Source organism: Dermochelys coriacea, chromosome 11 (genome assembly GCF_009764565.3).
Source record: "Dermochelys coriacea isolate rDerCor1 chromosome 11, rDerCor1.pri.v4, whole genome shotgun sequence".
NCBI lineage: Eukaryota > Metazoa > Chordata > Testudines > Dermochelyidae > Dermochelys > Dermochelys coriacea.
Window position 1 is genome coordinate 22,047,374 of NC_050078.2, and position 20,324 is coordinate 22,067,697.

Genomic DNA, 20,324 nt, shown 5'->3' on the forward strand with positions numbered 1-20,324 from the left:
ATCATGGAATCCGTGACTTCTGCAACCTCCATGACAGACGCGCAGCCTTACTTGTGAGCTTCCAGTTACATTTTAAGATGTTCATTTTGATTAATAAAGCCATGACTGGCTTGGGATCAGCCTACCTGAGAGATCACCTCTCTTCCCATAGCCACAATGAGCAGAAGCTCAGATATTAGATCCCTCTTGATGTATTTGAGAGAGGTAGAGTTCTCTGTAAAGTGCCCCAAACACAATGATACCCCTCGTGTCCCAGTCTCAAATAGTCTGGATTTGTTGACTATTGTAATAGTTGGTTTTACTAATTTACCCTAATTTGAATCTCAACTGTAAAAAGTGAATGAAGGTAAAAAAAAGTCAAAATAACCTATAACAACAAATGTTGATGGGGAAAGGTGCAAAAAAGGGACAGAAAGGCTGAATTAAACTAAAAAGAGGCCTACTGGTATAATTCAAAGACTATGTTAAGATTATGCCTGGTAAACAAGACTAGTATACAACCAGAAATCGATGAACCCAAATTGGTGTATTGAAAATTAGGCCTAATTGGTGAACAAAATAAGGAAAGGATGAGCTATTCTGCCCATCTCTCCCCTTTTGGGGTCCTGAAAAAGAGGCTGTGGGGGGAAAGTTGGCAACCATAATGGCTGACTGAAAGATGAGAGAAGGAGCAAGCTCCACCATCATGGCTGCCACCCTCATTGTCTCCCGGGACCCTGGACCTTCTTCATAATCCTGAGAAATGTCTGACCAGACAAGGCCAGAAAGAGGGACCCAGATGACATCACCATCTCTACCAGCTCAATCTCAAACACCACACCCTCACACCCATGTGTCCTTTCCTTCCCGACCTTATTTCTTTTCTTTCCTCTCTCTCTCTCTCTCTCTCTCTCTCTCTCTCTTTCTTCCTTCTGTCTCCTAAGAGTCTGGCTTAGTTGTCCAAGACTGTATATCTTGCTACGCTGCTGTTAGCCTGTGACCAGAAACAGGCAGCTAAACCAGTGCCCTAAAATAGCCCATACTGTTACAAATTTATCAGGTCTTGGGGTGGCTGATAAGACTGAATGCGGTGACTGTTCTTCCAGCAGTGAGGTTGCAAATGAGAGTGAATGCCAGAGACAGAAACTGCATTTTCTCTTTGTTATTATTTTCTCTCCCCTTTCATATGAGTTAGTCTTGTTTTGTCTTTTAGCAAACAGGCTTTAACAACAACTGCAACCAATGCATCCGATGAAGTGAGCTGTAGCTCACGAAAGCTTATGCTCTAATAAATTTGTTATTCTCTAAGGTGCCACAAATACTCCTTTTCTTTTTGCGAATACAGACTAACACGGCTGCTACTCTGAAACCAGCCCCTCTCAGCTACTCTTTCCTCAAACAGATTTTACCATCTTTAACACCTTCTCAGAAACTGCTAGACAATCAGGCAAGTTTTTGTTTTGTTCTGTTTTTCCCCTTCTGGGATGTTGTTAAAATCTACTGCTTAGATTTTGAATGCTTAAACTGTTTTTCCTTCTTTTTTGTATCTTTCATAAAGGTCCAAAGCATCTTTAATGGTGTGATTTCCATGGTAGGAAGCAGGCTGAGGTCGCTGTATAGCAAACTCTAACCCTTGTTTAAAACTGTTTACAATGGGGCAGCAACTGGATTACGTTAACACCTTTGTTCATATGTTTAATCTAAATTAAAATAACATGACATTCAGGGCATGCTGAGGGGCCTATTTATTTCATTTGGCTCTTATTTCTCTTTTTATACCAGACTTTAAATCTTCACTGAATGTTTTTAATGGCCAGTTTATGTAGGGTAAATAATTAGTAACTTACCACATGATGCCATTTCATCTGTTTCGTCACCACAGTCATCCTCTCTATCACACAACCACGATTTTGGAATACAACGTCCATTCCCACAAGAAAACTGATCAACTTGACATGTTCTTGCTGCAATGACAAAGGCACACAAAATCTTGAAATCTTAAAAGCAAGAGATAGAGTACAATCTGTTAGATCATTCAGTCCATGGCTTTCCTTAGAATTAACTTAGCAGGTGGAGATCTAAATGGTATTTGCTTTGCCCTTGACTGAGTGATATCCCCATCTCTTTTGCTCTCAGTGGAAATTGAAGGTACCTGCAGGACTGTACCCTTATCATTACATTCAATCATTCATAATGGATTTCACAGTAGGTGGGAAATTTGTGAGGTTTCACAGAATTATGCAATTACAGGAAATTAAATGTTAAAACAATATTAATGTTGTAGTCAAAATCATCAAAAATCTGGAAATGCCAGTAAGGCTGGCATTCTCAAAGAAGGCAAAAGAAGTTAGGCATCCAAATCCAACTGAATTCCAGAGGAAGTTGGGTACTTAATTTACCTAGTCTCCTTTGAAAATCCAAACCTAAATATTCAGAGCAGTGATTAGTACTTAAATAAAATTAATTCAGAATTAGATGATCTGGTTCACATTACCAATTAACCCTTTTCTCTGTCAAATGTGCAGACAGTTGCGTGCTATATTTCATTAGTTCTGTGTATTATGGTTTTCTTTCCACGTTAAGAATTAAATTGATGTTTAATCTGATTTGTAAAGAAATCATGTAATTGCTCACCTGACATCAGTCATCCACCAAGGTTTATAGACACATATTGACAATAAAGACAAAGGGAATAATAGAATGTCATTATAGTAAACCAGTTATTACTTTTACACACCACTTGCCATTAAAAAAATACACCCAAGTGTCTTTTGGGAACACTGGACCTAATTCATTTCCGGCATAATGCCATTAACCTTAGTGGAGTTATGGCAGGGATGAATTTGGCCTATGGTGTGTGTGTATATATATATATATATATATATATATATATATATATATATATATAAATACAGGCTTCTTCCAGATGCACATAATATTACACTACTTCAAATGCTCTTTGTTGCTGTAGATTTAGCTAATGTAAAATGAAAAAAAATCCTTATGATTTTTTTTCTTTTAGATTCAGTTCAAGTGTCTATGATGGGCAAAGTGCTAAACACTTGATCTTTATTGCTTCAAGAAGATTAGTACACATTTTGATGTGTACTTTAGGTTGTTGTCATGTTAAAATAAATAAAAAAAATCCTCTTCCAGGTTTCCTCCCTGAGAGGATTATTTTGATGTTATTATTGCTTAATACATTGTCAGCTATGCCATCAGTAAAAAAAAAGCTCACCAAAATCTTCTGGAATAAATACAGTCCTACACTGTGATGATGATGATCATAACAGTCATTATCATCATGGCAAATCCCCCAAAAGATATGGCTTCCTTGTAAATCAAGCGCCATCTTGTACAATCTCTGGCAGGATGCTTAAGGTAGTCTGATTGTATATTCAGTTTATATCCATCACTGGCAATGTTACTGTGCCACCAAAGCTTTTGGCACCCATGTGATTGCCAGCCATGTATCAGCATTCTTTGGTACACACACTTCAGAATTTGTTGGTCTGCCATCGATATAATACCAAAAAAGCTACAAAAACAAACCAATGGTGATGGAGATAATTGCTGGATTTGGTTTTGAATGTCCTGGCTTCTGATCTTGTCTTGCCACTTCACTTGGAACAGTTGATGGATACGATTATTAATTATTAGTGAATAATAAATAAAATAAAATAATGACAAATACTCAGCTGGTGTAAAAGAGCACAGCTCCTGCATTTAATGGAGCTAACCAATTTACACTAGCTGAGATGACTCTAATACTTCACACTTAATAAAGCACTATTCATCCATATATAATGCTTAACAGCAGGAGTCAGACTCTCCTTGTTTAGAGCTTCTCCATACTTTCTGCATATAAAAATCTTTCTATCAGAGTAGGCATGTTCAGCAGTGTTTCATAAAAACATACAACTTTGTTCAAAACCAGTTTACCCTTTCAAAATGATCTTGAGCAAATGCCCAGCTAAATTCATTGGTGTGGGGCTTTGGCAGAAGTAGAAGAGAATAAGACAAGATGGGTCCTCATGACAGCTCTTGAGAAGAGGAATTTACAGCTCCTTATTGGAGGGAGCGTCTATCCTCAGCTCTCTCTCTCTCTCTCTCTCACACACACACACACACAAACACAGATCATGCCCCAGTATACCATGGAAGGCCTTATGCTGGTACTCCACAGTTCCACTGTGGAACTGTGGGAGTGAAGATCAGAGCAATCCGCTTTTTCTTGAAACTGTTCCCTTCTGAAACCCCAGATTTCAGTCAATATCAATTGAACTAGCATTAACCCATGCTGTGTCCCTATGGTGGGTCAGTCTCAAAGCCAGCTCGAACAGTGGTCAGGCAATGGCTCCTCAGTTCTTTTTAGCCTCTCTTTTCTAGAGGGGGACCCTGTTGGGTCATATATCGTGAGCCTCAGCCCCTCCTATGTGTTTCCTCTTCTCTCTTCAGGGCTCTGTCACAACAGTGGGGTGGGGGGAGCAAGATAGAGGGACCCAAGCCCTCCTGATCCACATGGTCCCAACTCTGGATGCTGCAGTCTTCAGATATCCTGTTGGTCTACCCCAAATTAAACTTCCCTCTGGGTCTTCTCCAACCAGGCTGGAGCTTCTCCCTTTGGGGCATGATCAAAGTCTTACTAGCAGGAGTTTAATTTCCCAGGGGTAAGGGATGTTGTTCAGAGGCTCTTGTGGGTTCCCACTTCCAAGAGGGAGGGGGGATTTGGACCACTTCTCCCAGAGTGGTCTTACCAGCACAGCAGTCACTTTGCCCACAGGCTTCAACTTCACTTCCTCGCGCAGACTGTAGCACCTTCCCCTGGCCTGCCAGTGCCCTTTCAAGTTGTCTCTTCACCTAAAGCCCTGCATGTGCTGAAGGGGGTACACCTCCTTAGCCCAGTATTGCTCCTGGGTTTGCTCTGGGTTATTGGGTGTGTAAACTCCATCACAGTTTCCACAATAACTGCAACTGAACAGCTATAGGGAAACTCAGCACACTGCAACAAGTTCTTCTTGAAGCTACACTATATGTTGGAGGAGGGTAGGAGAACTAAGAGAACTAAGCTGAGCTGCACAGAAGGACAGTCTCCCTATGTATACAGGATGGCTTCAGCCTCCACAAATTCAGGGTTGCACCTCCCTCTACAACCCCTGGATCTGCAGAATTGGGACACCTTGTCCCTTTTACACTCAACTCAGAACCTTCCTCTACCACTAGGTGAGCTTTGCAACATTTGCATGGCCCCTGCAGTGAAGAGGCAATCTAGCCATGAACAGATTATCAAAGTACTGGACATAGTAATTATAAAGAATATTTTATTTTCATATTACTGTCTATAAACCTTGAACAACAACTGCACTGATCCAGCTAATCAATAATATACAGATATCAGACAAGCAAAGACCGTATAACATTACACATTGTAACTTTAAAACTTTTTTTAAAAATATACTTCATTTTTAGGAGGCCTCTTGGTATATTTACGGACATGAAACTTTGTAAAAGGTTTCACAAAGGAATTTATCGATTTCAAATGGAAACAACTCACCACCTATATGACTCCAACTATGTAATCAGCCCTTACATTTTCATTACTGGTAACATACATAAATTATGTACTAGTTACCAGTCAGGCAGGATCCAGTCCATCATTCCTATATAAATTACAGTTAACCCTCTATTTTTGCTCACAAAATATAGTTGTTTGTGTCATTGCCAATAGGTGAAGTGGACTGCAGAAAGAAGAACAAATAAGATGATAATATGGTTTCAGGGAACATCATTATGTATGTATACGTGCTACCAATCACTTTCTTTCACTCAGAACTTAAATAGAATAATAAGTTTACTGCCTATTTTTCAACATTTATCAGATTACTAATGACCTCTCTAGAACTGTCTACTGATCTGAACTAAAGACTGTAAGTTTCTGTGCAAGAATGGACTGGTTTAGGACTCCTAAATTTATTGTAATGAGACAGATTATATGGAAATATAAATAGATGAGGTCAAATGGGACTTCCATATAAAACCCCATACATAAATAATATAACAAATACTAAACTATTTGCAGATGAGTTCAGGGGAAACTGAGTAAAATTATATTTGTCAAGGTAAAAAGCAACAAGAACAAAATGCTTACTTGTCAGATGACTTACATCACAGTATGATAACAAACTACATTGCAACTGCCAAGAAAGATTTAGCAGGGACAAGTTTGTGTCCAAGTAGTGCATTGACAGTCAACCCATATGGGTAGATTAAGTGCCAAATTACTTTGGAAAGCACAGTCAAGCACAGGGATTAAGTAAAATATAATTTATATTCTAGTCCTAGTGGCATCAAAATCTGAATTCATTTAAAACTGCAATAATCAGATCATCGGCAGTAGGCTGGTTCAGCTCAGTTCAGAGTACAGGCATGAATTTTTATTGAATTGGAATTTAGATAAAAGTTATTTACACATCCAAGTAAAGTTTTTACCTGCACAGGTTTCATTTGATTCATCTTCATTATTGCCACAATCATTAGCTCCATCGCAAAGCCACCTCTTGGGGATGCAGCGGTTATTCTGGCACTTAAACTGATCATCAGGACAGCTATGATTGACTAGGAAAAAAATATTACTTTCTCCTAAGCATACCATCAGAAAGAAACTGCTGAAAACATGATTATATTTAAGTTTCACTCATTGAAGAACTAGAGATACAATTAATATGATTACCCCATAATTTATAATCTTCATAGCTCAGAACTGTATTGCAAACAGGAAAAGCCGAGTCCCAGTTAAACAGTTGCTGAAGTATTTCAGATATAATAATACAAAATTGGACACTCTATTGAAATAAAAGAAGTTATACAAGTGTAAACAGGTATCAGTGACAGAAGAATAAGGTCCATAAGATTGTATAGACTTTATAGGAATGGATGGCTAAAGATTGTAGGTAAATACCCAGCTCCACTGAAGTCAATGATAAAATTCCTAGTGACTTCAGCAGGGCTGGATTTCACCTTGCACTTTTCATAAACATTATGAAAAAGAGCCTTAACTAGCATAACTTAGTATTACTCCATTGTAGCTATGACAATTTTCATCAGTAGAGGATCTGACTACCCAACTACAATGATATGTTAGCATTTTCATTAAAAGTTAAAGTGCTTTGAGATCCTCAAATGAAAACCACAATATAAATTCAAAGAATTACTATTATGAACTTATATTTTCAGATTTTTTTTACTAAACTAATATGATAAGCCAACATTTAACTTCTCAAATTTTGAGTATTCATTCATATTTTAGTGTTCTAACTAAAGTAAAAAAGATAGTTGCAATTCTATGACTCAAAATGTTAATTTGTCTGATATGCCATAAATCAATTTTGGCAGATTATTAGAAAAAAGAATTAAGCTGTAAAGATAATAAACCTTATACATTGTTTATTGTGCTTATTTTCCGCATATTTAATATGGAATTTATTATATAATTATTTGAGATGGCGTGTTCACACTAATTATCTGAGCATTTATATATGCTTATTATAGTGCAATGCTTATCAACCAACAATAAAACATTTTTAAGGACATTCATAACACAAACAACAATAAACAAAACATTAAGAATGTCAGACAAACCTACCAAGGCAACAAATTTCACAGTTAAGGATTAATCCTCCAGTAGCTAAACACAGCAGGGTGTCATCTTAAATGTTAACCTAATATGTTCATTGCATGTAAGAACAGGGGGCTAAGTCTGAATTTTCATGTTTTTTTTGTATTTATCTCACATCTTTAAAATTCTCTTAAAGTCATTTTTGTGCATATTAGTCCCAGTTAAGTGAGAAAATGAATAACACTAATAAAAAAGTATATTTAAGCAAAACAAATATTGCTGCATTTTACTGTTTGGTGCCTGATACTGCACTTGAAGCCAATAAGAGTTTTGTGTCAGTAAGGAGTGCATTTAAATGTCCTTTGACTTTAGTAGGTTCTGGATCAGGCCTCTGGGGAACTTCCTTTTCTAGTTCTCTCTAAAATACAACTGAAAGGCTCAATTCATCAAGCCCTGTTGACGTCAACATTCTGTGTGCAGTAAGGCTGCAGGATCAGGCCCTTTCTCCATATGCATTTCCTCAAATAAGGATTCATTTAAAATTTGCAACAACAACAACAACAACAAAAATACTACCAAGGGTCTTTATCCAAAGTCTATTGAAACGAATTCCCATTTACTTCAGTGTGCTTTGAATCAGCCTAAACTAAGATGGGAGGCTTTGGTATATAAATAAGTTTTTAACATTTTTTATAACTCAGCATTAGCAAACATAAAATAATTTTAAAAGGCCATATGCTTAAAGCCATTAAAATCATGGTTTAGTTTTAGACTATCTGAAGGAATGAATAGGGTACAATGATTCACTAAAATGAAGCCATCCAAGGACTTACACTGTAAAAGGTAATACAAAGTGACAGTCATATGGACCTGTTACTTGTAATCAAACAGGCAGCTCAATTTTGTACAAATAACCCTTGAGATAGCAGATCCTGAAAGAACTATAGATAAGGAATGGCAGTAATCTAGTCTACCAGATACTGTAAGCGGTGGGGAAAAGCAGTTTTGCAATGCTTTTGAAATGACAAAAAGTAACCTTTGTTGGATTGCAAATATAGGGAAACGTAAAACTGTAGTTCCTACTAGGTGTGAAATTAGTTAAGATTTAAAAGTCATCAGAGCCAATGTCATTGCTTCTACGTGATTCCGAGAACTAACAAATAAACCCTCAGTTTTCCCTGAATCTAACTGCATCTACAGACACTGTAACCAAGATGTAACATTAGTAAAAGCAAGGAATCAGCGAAAAATTACTTATTTAAACCACTTAAAATACTTTCATGATTTATTATAAATAGATGAATATATTTATAAATAGATGAAAGTTATAGTTTTCTTTGTTTAAAAAAACAAAACTGACTACTGCTGAAAGTTTGGGAAGTTGATATTTTATTTCTGATTTAAATTACATAAAATATTTTTATGTAATAGCAGATTTATCATGGGACTGTTCTTAAAAAGCAGAGATGAGGTACACTGCATTACCTGCATTACAGGTGCAACCACCACTGGGGAGAAGTAATAGATCCCATACTACATGAGAGTTATGTGAGGGGATACCTCAGACATTTTTTTTTAAAGTAAAGGACCAGATACTCAGCTGGTGTAAATCAATGTAGTGCCATTCAAATAATTGGAACTATGCCAATTTTCACAGGCTGAAGACTTGTGCCAAAATGTAAGTTCTGGTCTAAAATTCAGTCCCTTGCTCTTCAGACTGGCAAGGACCAAGGAACAGATTTTTGAAGAATTTTAAGTCCCTCAAAAAAAGCAGCTAAACATCTAGTGGGATTGTCAAAAGCACCTAAGCAGGTTAAGTGTCTAACTCCCATTGAAATCAATGGAACTCGGGAGTCTATCCTGCTTACGCACTTTTGTAAATCCCAAAGGAAACATTTGGACCTTTCATCTCTTCTTCTCAGGGCTCTCTTTGATCAACTGAACAGTAGCAAAAAATACTTCAGTGGAAGCTATTTCCATCCCTCCTGCCTGGAGAGACATTTGCCATAGTTAGAACATTTTATGGAATGGGTAAGTAGAAAGGAGATCCTAGCGAGCACTTGGGAAAATAATTATGCTAAATAATACTTTACACACTGTCGTGTATAGCTTTTAAAACAAATAATTCAATCAATTGCAATCAATACTTATGGTTAAGAAAATTATGAATGATTTCAAAATCTGAATTCAACTTCAATGGCATGAGGGCTTTTGATTTTGTTGTTTATGTTTTTAGAATTTCTTTAAAGTGCTGGTGGAACTTGATGCATCAAGATTATCATTAAATCTACTCTTTTTACTCATGTGAGCAATGAGAAAGCAAACTGTAATGACACTTGGTTCTTATATAGCTATTATCATCCCTAGATCTTAAGTAGGCAGGATTTGGCTCCTGCTCAGGTGTGAGCAAATATATTTACTTATTGTGTATCACATAAAAACACAAGACATGGAAACACCCATTACAGTGAAACAAGGAGGAGGGAAGCTGAATGAAGTCATGTTATGAGAAGTCAATGTGGGATTTCATGTATATTTCTGTTTACAAGAATTATCCTTCTATGGATGAGAATGATTTTGTGTTAATTGCTATCTTTCATAACTTAACAATTTGAATTAAAAGAAAAGATATATTCTAGACTATAGTTCCCCTTGTGGAGTGTCCAGCAGTTTATTCTTTCCTGAAGAGGGAGCTTCCTCCCGCTTTTCAAAGTACAGGCAGGGAAGTCAGCAGATCTGTGGATCTCAGTGGGGATGGTTATCCATATGGATGTACACACTCACTACATTACATCTTCCTGGCACCTTATTCCTCTCCCTCTCAATATGGCTCAGTTGCAAAACTGATGATGTGGAATGTGGTATGGAAATGCTTGGGGGATTGTGTTCCATACTTTAAATGGCAGTACAATCTCCTATGGGCACCCATCCAACAACCCCAATTCTTCCAGGATTTACCAGGGAGTAAACCAACAAGGAGTAAACCAACAGCTCTCCTAACCCACAGACACTGCAGTTGCCTGGCCTGCCTGCTAGTGGTAGTTTATGCAAATTCTCTTTGTTAATAGTCAAATTTAATAATAGAATGAGGCACAAGTAGAGAGCACAGGTAATCATAAGTAGTTCCTGCCTTCCTCTCCGACATGTAGAAAGCATAAAAGCAGAACAAGAACCGGTCAAACTGCCAGACAATGGAATGCGGGAAATCAGAACCTAAGGGAACATTTCTCCTCCCAAGACTACTGATGACCATCTAAGAAAACACTGAGTGACTGGAACACCATAGGTGACTGGAGGGAATACCAGTCAGAGCTAGATGACCCAGTGGAAGTTTCCCCAGTGGGCAGCTGCTCTACAAGTTACTGATCCCCTAACAAGCCTACAGAATATCCTGTTGAAATTCCAGCAAGTAATGATGGTGCGAGGTTCAGCATTAATGGCTCTTCTGTAGTTTCCACATTCCCAGCAAATTATTTATCACTATGGGGGAAGGAGCCAATGGTAGCATGGTCATGTGAAGGCCATACTGCTAAAGGGCAGTAAGGTACCTGTAAGCTAAATAAAGTGACAAATCTGAATTGTCCAAGATTCAGTGTATAGGGAAGTGGCTCCCCATCGATCATTGGGATCTCCATGGTAGCAGTGGTTTGAAAATTCATGTCAAGCCCCAGAAGGAGTGAATTCTAGCATTTTCTAGTTTCCAAATCATAGAAATATTTCTCCCCCCACCCTCCCGCCCTGTTTTATAAAGTTTTGTGCAGGTGAGAACCCAAAATGTCAAGTGCGCTATTTAGAAGCCAACATTTCTAAATATGTAACTCCCATTAAATCTGATTGTTTATTAAAATAGAGTTTGTTTTCATTTAATTTCTGCAATTACATGAAACATGTTTAAAAGAGGAGAAACTAAGGGCCTGATCCTGCAGACCCTGATTAGGTTACGTTGCCCTGGATTTGAGGAGCGTGTATACCCCAGAATGTGATCAGACTAATTGCAACCATATGATGTGCATTCAGCCATCCTGAAGTAATGAAACAGAACACCACATAGCTAAGAGTTAATTTGGAAACAGGCTTTCAGAAGCAAGGTTAAAACTAGCTACAGTTTCTGCTAATCAGAATGGGAAGAGGGGACAAACAAATAAACAACTGAGACTGAAAAACCTTGGTGGTTGGAAAACCTTGACTCTAGATGCTCCTGATGTTAAAAGTTTATTGAAAGTTAGAAAAGTGATGATACAGTAGGGTCATTATGACCTATGTTTTTTGTAGAAGTTAGCTATAAAAGATTAGCTAATAGAGTGTACTTTGGAGCAGACCTCTAAAGCCATCTTGAGAAATGGTTTCCTGACCCCTTTCTCCCCAGTGGGTAAGCAACTGGCCATTGTGAATCTGCTGTTAATTACTCAAAGCCGTTCCAGAGGTTAGGTAAATATCTGGGATGTTCTAAACCTATTTTCTTGTGTTTGTGTGTGCTTAAATCTAATAAAAACTGCAGTTTTAGACAAGAGCATGCTAACTTGCATTACTCCTTGATCAGATGGAAGTGCTGAGTTCCTGTTTATTTATTCCTTACACCACCTGGAGTGAAATAGTTAAGTTGCCCCTGTTGGGGGTTCTGAAAGCCCCGGGAAACAATTAGACTTCCACTGAGTTTGAATTTTGGCTGTACAATAAATACAGGAGTGTGCCTTCACTTTTATATTAGCAAAACTATTATAGCAAAAGAAAAAAAAAACAAAAATAGTGACGGGGGAAAAAATCAAAGAAAACGAAGATATAAAGGTAACTTTGAAACCAGAACTCTCCCAAAGTAGCCAAGTGCACAGCCAAGATACCGTACCACAATGGGCAGGGGTGAATATGAGCAGAATGATAATGCTTCCGAACCCTTACATGTTGATTCCCACATGCACATATACACTTGTAGTCTTTTTTTACTTGCATTTAGAGATAACTGTGTAAATCAGGACAACTGGTAGGTCTGCTTAAAAGTAACCATTTATGACACTACGGTGTTTCCACTTTATTACCAAATTTACTATTCTTAAAATATATCTCAGTGAAGTTTTAAATATTACCATAGCAAAGCTGCAGGGTTTTTTAAACTTTCAAGACTATATTCCCTGCTTGTGTAAATGAGCAGAGCTCCACTGACTTCATGTTAACAACAAGATCTGAGGAGCATGACAAAAGCAGAGAGGCATGCTAAGCACCAACTTGAACCCTTCTTTAACAAGGTCAGTCTCTCTTCCCTTTAGTTTCTCTCTGTCACCCATCCATTCATTATGATGGGAGTTTTATTTTGAAGATAAACGTGTCTGAAAACACACAGCATTTAGAATTACAAAAATCATTGCAGGTATACCTTTAACTGCTTAGTAACCTTTCTAAACAAGCTTTCATTGACATGAATTCAAAGTGCATACATGTGTGCAACCCTTTGTTACCAGATCATTTTGATTAAATTTTAGAAGCACACTGTAGGGAAGGCTTCATTAGTGACTTTAGCTATAAAGTGTTCAAAATCTGATAATTTTTATTCAGCCTATAAGTGTGACTAGAGACCAAATTGCTGATCTCCTCCGGCTGATAAAATTAAAATTTGAAAAGCATTAAACATTTTTTTTAAATTGTCTGATTCTAATATAACAAACAAAACCCATTTTAAATTTTAGAAATGCAAATTCACTTTTATTTATACAAATTAAATCAAGAGTTTCCCTCCATATCACCCAATTTCAGCAAATTCAGACTAAGCCAAAACCATGTTAAATTACCTTAGAAACTGCTTCAAGAGGATTACTTTTAACATATTTTTGCTAATAAACTATATAATATGTACAGAGTTGGGAATAAGTTCTGAATTCATTTATAAATGTGTAAATATGAGTAACTACAGAAGTAAAGGAAGTTTTTCTAGATTAGCATCAATTTATATCAGATAAGAAATTGGCATGCTGTACCCAAATATTTTACCTCATGGAATTATGAATAGATGTACACTTTACTGCAATTTAAGAACTCTTTGTCTTAGAATAAGGAAGTCTATGAAAATCTCAAATTATAGTGAATATACAGCATTGTGACAGGTTTCAGAGTAGCAGCCGTGTTAGTCTGTATTCGCAAAAAGAAAAAGGAGTACTTGTGGCACCTTAGAGACTAACAAATTTATTAGAGCATAAGCTTTCGTGAGCTACAGCTCACTTCATCGGATGCATTTGGTGGAAAAAACCATCATTGGTGTTATACAGCATTGTGTTATAGGCCTCTTCTACAGCACACAATATAGCTGAAGTAAAGTAGTCTTTAAGGATACTGTGTGTCAACTGCAGATTTGTTATTTTGGAGGAAGTACTAACTGCAAAGTGAAAGTAAATTAAGGGAAATTTACTGAAGAGAAAATGAGCTACAGCTACAGTGCTGATACAAAGGTATGTAATTTGTACAAACTACACCTGTGTCAGAAAATCCAAGCTACCTGGCTTTGCCAGTATAAATGATGACTGATTGAGCTGTTCTTGAACATTTTTATGCATATATATGTGTCTTCCCTTGGTAAGAACAAGGAACTGGGACTCAGGATTCATGTGGTGAGAGCCTTGCTTATACTCTGGCCTCTTTATACAAAATAATGGGACCAGAACAGTGTAAAAGGGCCTTAACAGCCACAGAAAGATTACACTGGTGAAAGACCTGTTGAAAACAGCCATAAGTCTGCCTCCCAAAGACCCCCATATAAGCCCTGGCTTGCAGGAAGTGTTGGGGCACAGCTGCAGCACACAGCATTACAGAGATTCTGGCCAGCATTGATGCCACTAGGGAGGCTGCTGTAATTTTAGACAGACTTCCTGGACTGTCTAAATAGCTCCAGTCTCTGGAGCAGCCCAGCATCAGAAGTTTCAAACGTGGTTTAGAGTTACCTTAGCACTCCTCCCTGTCAGCTCTAAGTTAGAGGTGTAGATTTCTCTCTAACTTAACATCTCATCCGAGATTCTGTTCCTTGCTCTACCCTGACTTACTATGTGGCAAGGAACAATTCACCTATCTGTGCTACAGTTTACTTATTTATTTACTTAAAATTGAAATATTTGCCTAGTTCATAAGGGTATTGCAAAATTTAATAATTGTTTCTGAAGCATTCATTTCCTCACATGAAAGGTGCTAACGTAAGGCTACTATAGTAATAATTATTGTCATTAACAAGCATCCTTGTTCCAACACTTGTTTTACTGTAAGATATGGGCCAATGTGAAGAAAACCCCACTCTTCTTGCATGTGTTTCAGTTCTCATATATCCTTTCTACACTATACTAAGCAGTGAAGCTGTAAAGCAGTGATAGTCAGACTGAGGCTTTTGAACCACAAATGGTTCTTTAATGTGTCTCCTGCAGCTCTTTGCAGCACAATATAAAAACACCATGCGATTTAATTATTAACCAATCTAATTTATTAACTACTCAGGATGTTTTTACTATGTTATTAACCGATTTGAATTGATAAAATAATAATACTTAGTCATTTTGCTGTGAAAATGATTTATATAAATAATAGTAAATGAAACAATGAATTCACACTATTGTGGTTCTTTAGGGTAATGATGATCACTAATTTGGCTACTGAACCACTGAGGTCTGAGTATCACTGCTGTAGAGTATCTTGTTCCAAACCTACGTCTGTTTTCTTGGACCCTCTTCAAGATACCGTTGCCAAAAAGCAGTTGAGTGTTTAAGGAACCTTCTGCACAGTAATTCTGTCTTTAGAGTATTTGAATTGATTCTCCTCCTTTTTTTTTCAAGCAGAGATCCAGTGTGTGTCCCTGGCCCACCATCCAGAAGTTTGGAATGGCACCAACAGCAAAGGATACAAAAATGGACACTTTTAGAGCACCAGAATTAATACCACTAGAACCACTGGCATAAGCAGACTGCTGAGGAGGTATCTCGTATTACACTATGAAACAAATATGCTCCTGTTTACCACATGTGTGGAATAACTGATGCCATTAAACAGGAAAAGAAAGTGAATTATTTGCATAAATTATTTAATAACTGCTGCTTCAGTCCTATTCCCCTCAGACCTTAGTATTTAGCACAAACTCACGGTATCATGTTGATAATTTTAAAAATGAAAACAAAACATGAAATTCAGTTTTAAAATTATTTAGAGAAATACATACAGCAAATTTCTGAATGCTCATCACTAGTATCCAAACAATCATCATCTCCATCACAGCGCCAGCGGTCCTGGATACAGCGCTTGTTGTTACATTGAAATTCTCCAGGTTTGCACAACTGAGGTAACACTTCTCCAGGATTAACTAGAAAAAAAATCCAAGTAGTATGTATATGTTTAAGCTTGATATAAAAAATGCAGTATTACCTGCACATAAGCAGAAATGAATTCTTCATAATGTATCTCTAAAGAACATTCAGTTCTTAGTAAGCTTTACATATTCACACTAATTCCATCCTACAGTAGGATGTGTATCCACATTTATGGTTGATGTACTTAAATATATTTTTAATAAACAAGTGCACACTCAGATTACATTATCACCCAGAAACAACTTTTAAAAGTTCAGAAGACAAAACAGACACAGAACTCATCATGAAATCATTGTTCTCATAATGACTTTTAAAATATGCTGATGCCACCTCAAAAGCTAGTAAAAAAATCATAGATAACAGGACTAATTTGTTCTCAGTGATACAGGTCAGATCATGATAACCTAAGGCCCAATTTTGTGTCCCATGGCATAACCCAAGCACTTGGATTGTGTAATGAAGATTTCCTTTGGACAAATGGGGTATAAAGATACTTGAGCATATTAGAAGTTAACAGGTTCTTGCTAATAACATGGCTGATTTGGACATAGTTATATAAGGACAGGAGAAGCTGATACACAGAAGGCTATTATAGAGGAGGGTGTATCTTCTCTCCTCCCATCTGTAGCTGGAAAGGCCTCAAGTGGTTAAAACCCAGTAGTTTGAGTTGATAAATTGTAGGTTTGAGTTTCATTTCTGGAAATAAAGCAAGCCCTGAAGAAAGTGATGTGAAGTGACCTGTAACTCAGATTTTTATTTTTCTTTCTCCATCTAGTGAGTCAAACACTGGTTTACAGGAGAAAAAAATCCTTTGCAACATTGTTCTTCCCTTTCCCAACCCCTCAGAAGTCTCTGTATAGGGGCTCCATGGGGTTCAACCTATGTAGCTGATTAGGGAGGATTCAACAGACAGGGGCAAAAGAACTGCAGAGGTGACAAAATGATTCACACTTTAACAGTACCAATCGTCATTAATTTACACACATTATTCCTCTGCATTTTGGAGCCCCAACAAAGTGGAAGTCCTATGGACAGTGTTTTGTTTGAGACTTCCCTGAAGCATGACTCCAAGAGGAGTTGCTCCTGGCAGAAGTTAATTTGCAGGCAGTAGGTCTCCAATTCACAGTATAATAGAAACTCTACAAGGGGAGCCCCATGTAACCTCTGAATAAGGGAAAATCTGGATTTCACTTCCTTATACAATTATTATGATCTTCTGTACTCCATAGGACAACTCTCACTCTCATATTGCTCACACAAAATTCACATTGACTTCATTGTGTGAGTTTTGAATGAGCAATGTGAGTCAGACTAGCTCTTTGTATGCACTGGTACTCATCTGCCTATGTTTTCAAACTTTACATAATAGTTATGTCCCAAGAATATACAACTACCCTGGATAGTGTTAATAAAAATTAAGCTGTTAATTGAAAATATGAGTAATGCATGAATTAGAGACACTCATTTTGTACAGCTATAGTTAAAGAAGTTCAGGAATGTTCAAGATAATGGACAAAATATTTAATACAAGTAAAATTAATCATATGATGTTCTTAGAAAAAAATGGCATATTCTATAATCAAATATGTTCCAAAATACTAAAGCTAGAAATTTGCAACAGTACCAATATTACATTGGTGAATAAATATTTTTGGAGTAGCAGGTTTAATTTTGTTACAAGCCGATGTTTTTTTCAGCAGTATTTGAATAAAGACATACAGAGGATGGTTAAGCTATTCAGAGATTGGTGCATCTTCTATCCCCGGTCTTGTCTTACATATAAAGTGTCAGCTTCAATTTTTCACAGTTTCAACTTGAGGATTTGCTATGCTTGATTTCTCTTCAAGATATTTACTTCAGTGAATGCCATGAAGCCAGTTAATATGCTTTTATTATGACTTTTATTTTGATGTCCTGTGAAATGTAACAAAAAGTCTTTGGAAGCATCAGAGTACACTATTATATTAGACACTATGGAATATTTTCAGATGCATTTAACTTCAAATATTGCACATTTAATAGTTTTGTTTCACTCTTCAAGCTTTAACTATCTGTGCTCAATTAGAAAGTTTATTCAATTAATAGTTATTTGCCCAATGTAAAATTGCTGAACAGCAATAAAGCCTCTAGGAGATTTTTTTTTAATTTTCAGATTTGATTTATCTCTCCCATAACAGTAATATATACCCAGATATTCTTCAAGAAAATCTTACTCATGCACATTGTACTGTTTTCCTCTAGGAGCTGATGATCAGCACAGGCACAAACTCTGCCTCTGGGAATGGCTAAACAAAGAGTGCTGCAGCCTCCATTATTAACACGACATGCATTGTCACCTGCAATTAAAAAAAAAGTAATCTTAAAACATAATAGCTCAAAAGCCATGCTGTAACTAGAGAGCATGTAGAAAATGAACTGAGATATGCTTTTATTTACAAGGAGACATGTTATTGTTGTTCTTCTGCTGTTATTGTATAACCTGCAGATATAGACAACAAAAAATATATCAGTTCACAAATGTCCTCTCTCACTCTTTAATAAATATTAGCATTTTTATAGGACACAGACACATGAGTTCAAAAATTAAAGTGAACTTCATTATTTTTAAATAGACAATAACATAAAATTAAAAAATCTCAACTATATTGGCAGCTAAGATTCAAGTGCAAAAATGCGACTACAATGACAGACTAGGTTATTATATCCTAGGCCTGAGAAGCTGGAAGTATTATGTGGAGAATAATGAGGAAAATGCATAATACAAAATCATTCTATCAGCAATAAATATTTAACTCAAATGCAAAAATTATCACAGTGTAGTCTGGCACTCAGACTGACTGACCCAGAGTAGACTAGGATCCTTTTCATCATTCTCAAATCTAAATTTAATTTGGCACACTTACAAAAGCTTAGAAATGAAAGAAAGTGAAAGCTAGACAGGCCAATGAGGCTGTATAAACTCTTTAACATCACTTAACTTCTGAACTCAGGAGGTAATCAAGCTTGGTTCATATTGTTCCCTCCAACCAGGACTGCCACCATTAAAAAAGCAGTTTCCAGTGATGGCTATGGTTTTCCTGCTATTACTGCATGATCCTGGTTCCAAATATGTAAAACATTATAGTACTGTTTGGCTTTTTATCTAAGCGACCGGTCACCATTTTCATGTGCCAGAATAAATTACACATTTAGTTATATATCAAGAGCTCTGTTTGAAAACTGAAAAATTAAAGAAATAGAAAAATCAATAAATTCATAATGGAGAATAAATAAGAAAAGGAAATGCTGAAATATATCAGGATATACTTTTCAGTGTTGTGAATGGGAGTTAAGCACGCACGTATTCTAATGTGAGTTATGCTCATAATTTGCTACTGCCTATGAATTTTAAATTCTGAAGAACAAATTACTATTATGCCAGAATTTTATGCCTTTGTCATATGAAAAAGTAGAAACTGACAAGTTACTTTCTGTCCTGTCATGAAGTGACATTAAATAGAAAATCATTATAATAATTTCATAAGCTTAGTTAGAATTAGACTGAAACACTTCTAGGTCTTGGTCCTATATTCCTCATGCACTCAAAATAGACACTGAGATGGATGTGAGTGTTTGAGGAATGAAAAAAAAATCAGACCCTCTTTATTTATTTTAAGGTATGGAGAGCATTAAGACAAGGGGAAATTTTGCCTGAGGGGTTCTATCATCTGCCAATGCTTGCTGCATCCCCTCTAACCACCATCTCAACTCTCCATCATACTCTGATACAAGGGTCTCATTCAACGCCATTGAAGCCAGTCTTAAGTACTTTAGTAGACTGAGTCACATCCTAATTACTTAGTCCTACACTGCCATTGTCATTTGATTGCTGCTTCTCAAGCAATGCTAGGTTTCAGATGCTGCTGCTTAATGCACATGGTTAGGGAGACTATAACCAATGATCCAGGTTTGTACAAATCTTGTAATCGATTTCCAAATCTTCCACTCCTTTAGTCCTCTATTAGCAAAATTCCACTAAATAAGGATACATTCGGTTACTGCTAGGCGACTAAATAGTGTTTAACAAGGTGTGAAGTGTTTAACAGTGGTTTTCCAAATAATATTTTATCAGATACTGTCTTAATGAAAAAATAATAAAATGGAGAACATATTTTATTTGTTTATTGCTATTTAGAATAGTAATTTTTTTCAATTCAAGTCATTTTAGATTTGGAAAATCTCCTCTTTTAATGACAGCTGGTTAATTGGGAGCAGCCTGTCCACCAAAATATACCATCACTGGATGGTGTTCCACTTATGTGCAGTGAGGATGGCTGAAGCATACAGGAAAACAAAACAATGTCACCCCACTCTTTTTCCACAGTTTAAATTTCTCAAGAATAATTATTAATTATTTATCCAAA

The 20,324-nt window shown here is 36.7% G+C and overlaps 1 protein-coding gene across 1 annotated transcript in view; it reads right to left on the minus strand.

The window, feature by feature from the left end:
• The window catches only part of LRP1B (LDL receptor related protein 1B), a 1,336,604-nt gene that overhangs the window by 565,688 nt on the left and 750,592 nt on the right, over window positions 1-20,324 (minus strand). Inside the window, exons 15-18 of the mRNA XM_043505072.1 lie at window positions 18,135-18,257; window positions 15,774-15,914; window positions 6,469-6,594; window positions 1,827-1,943 (exon numbers count right to left, since the gene is read on the minus strand). Of these exons, the coding sequence (XP_043361007.1) occupies window positions 1,827-1,943; window positions 6,469-6,594; window positions 15,774-15,914; window positions 18,135-18,257 (507 nt within the window). The remainder of the gene's footprint in view (window positions 1-1,826; window positions 1,944-6,468; window positions 6,595-15,773; window positions 15,915-18,134; window positions 18,258-20,324) is intronic.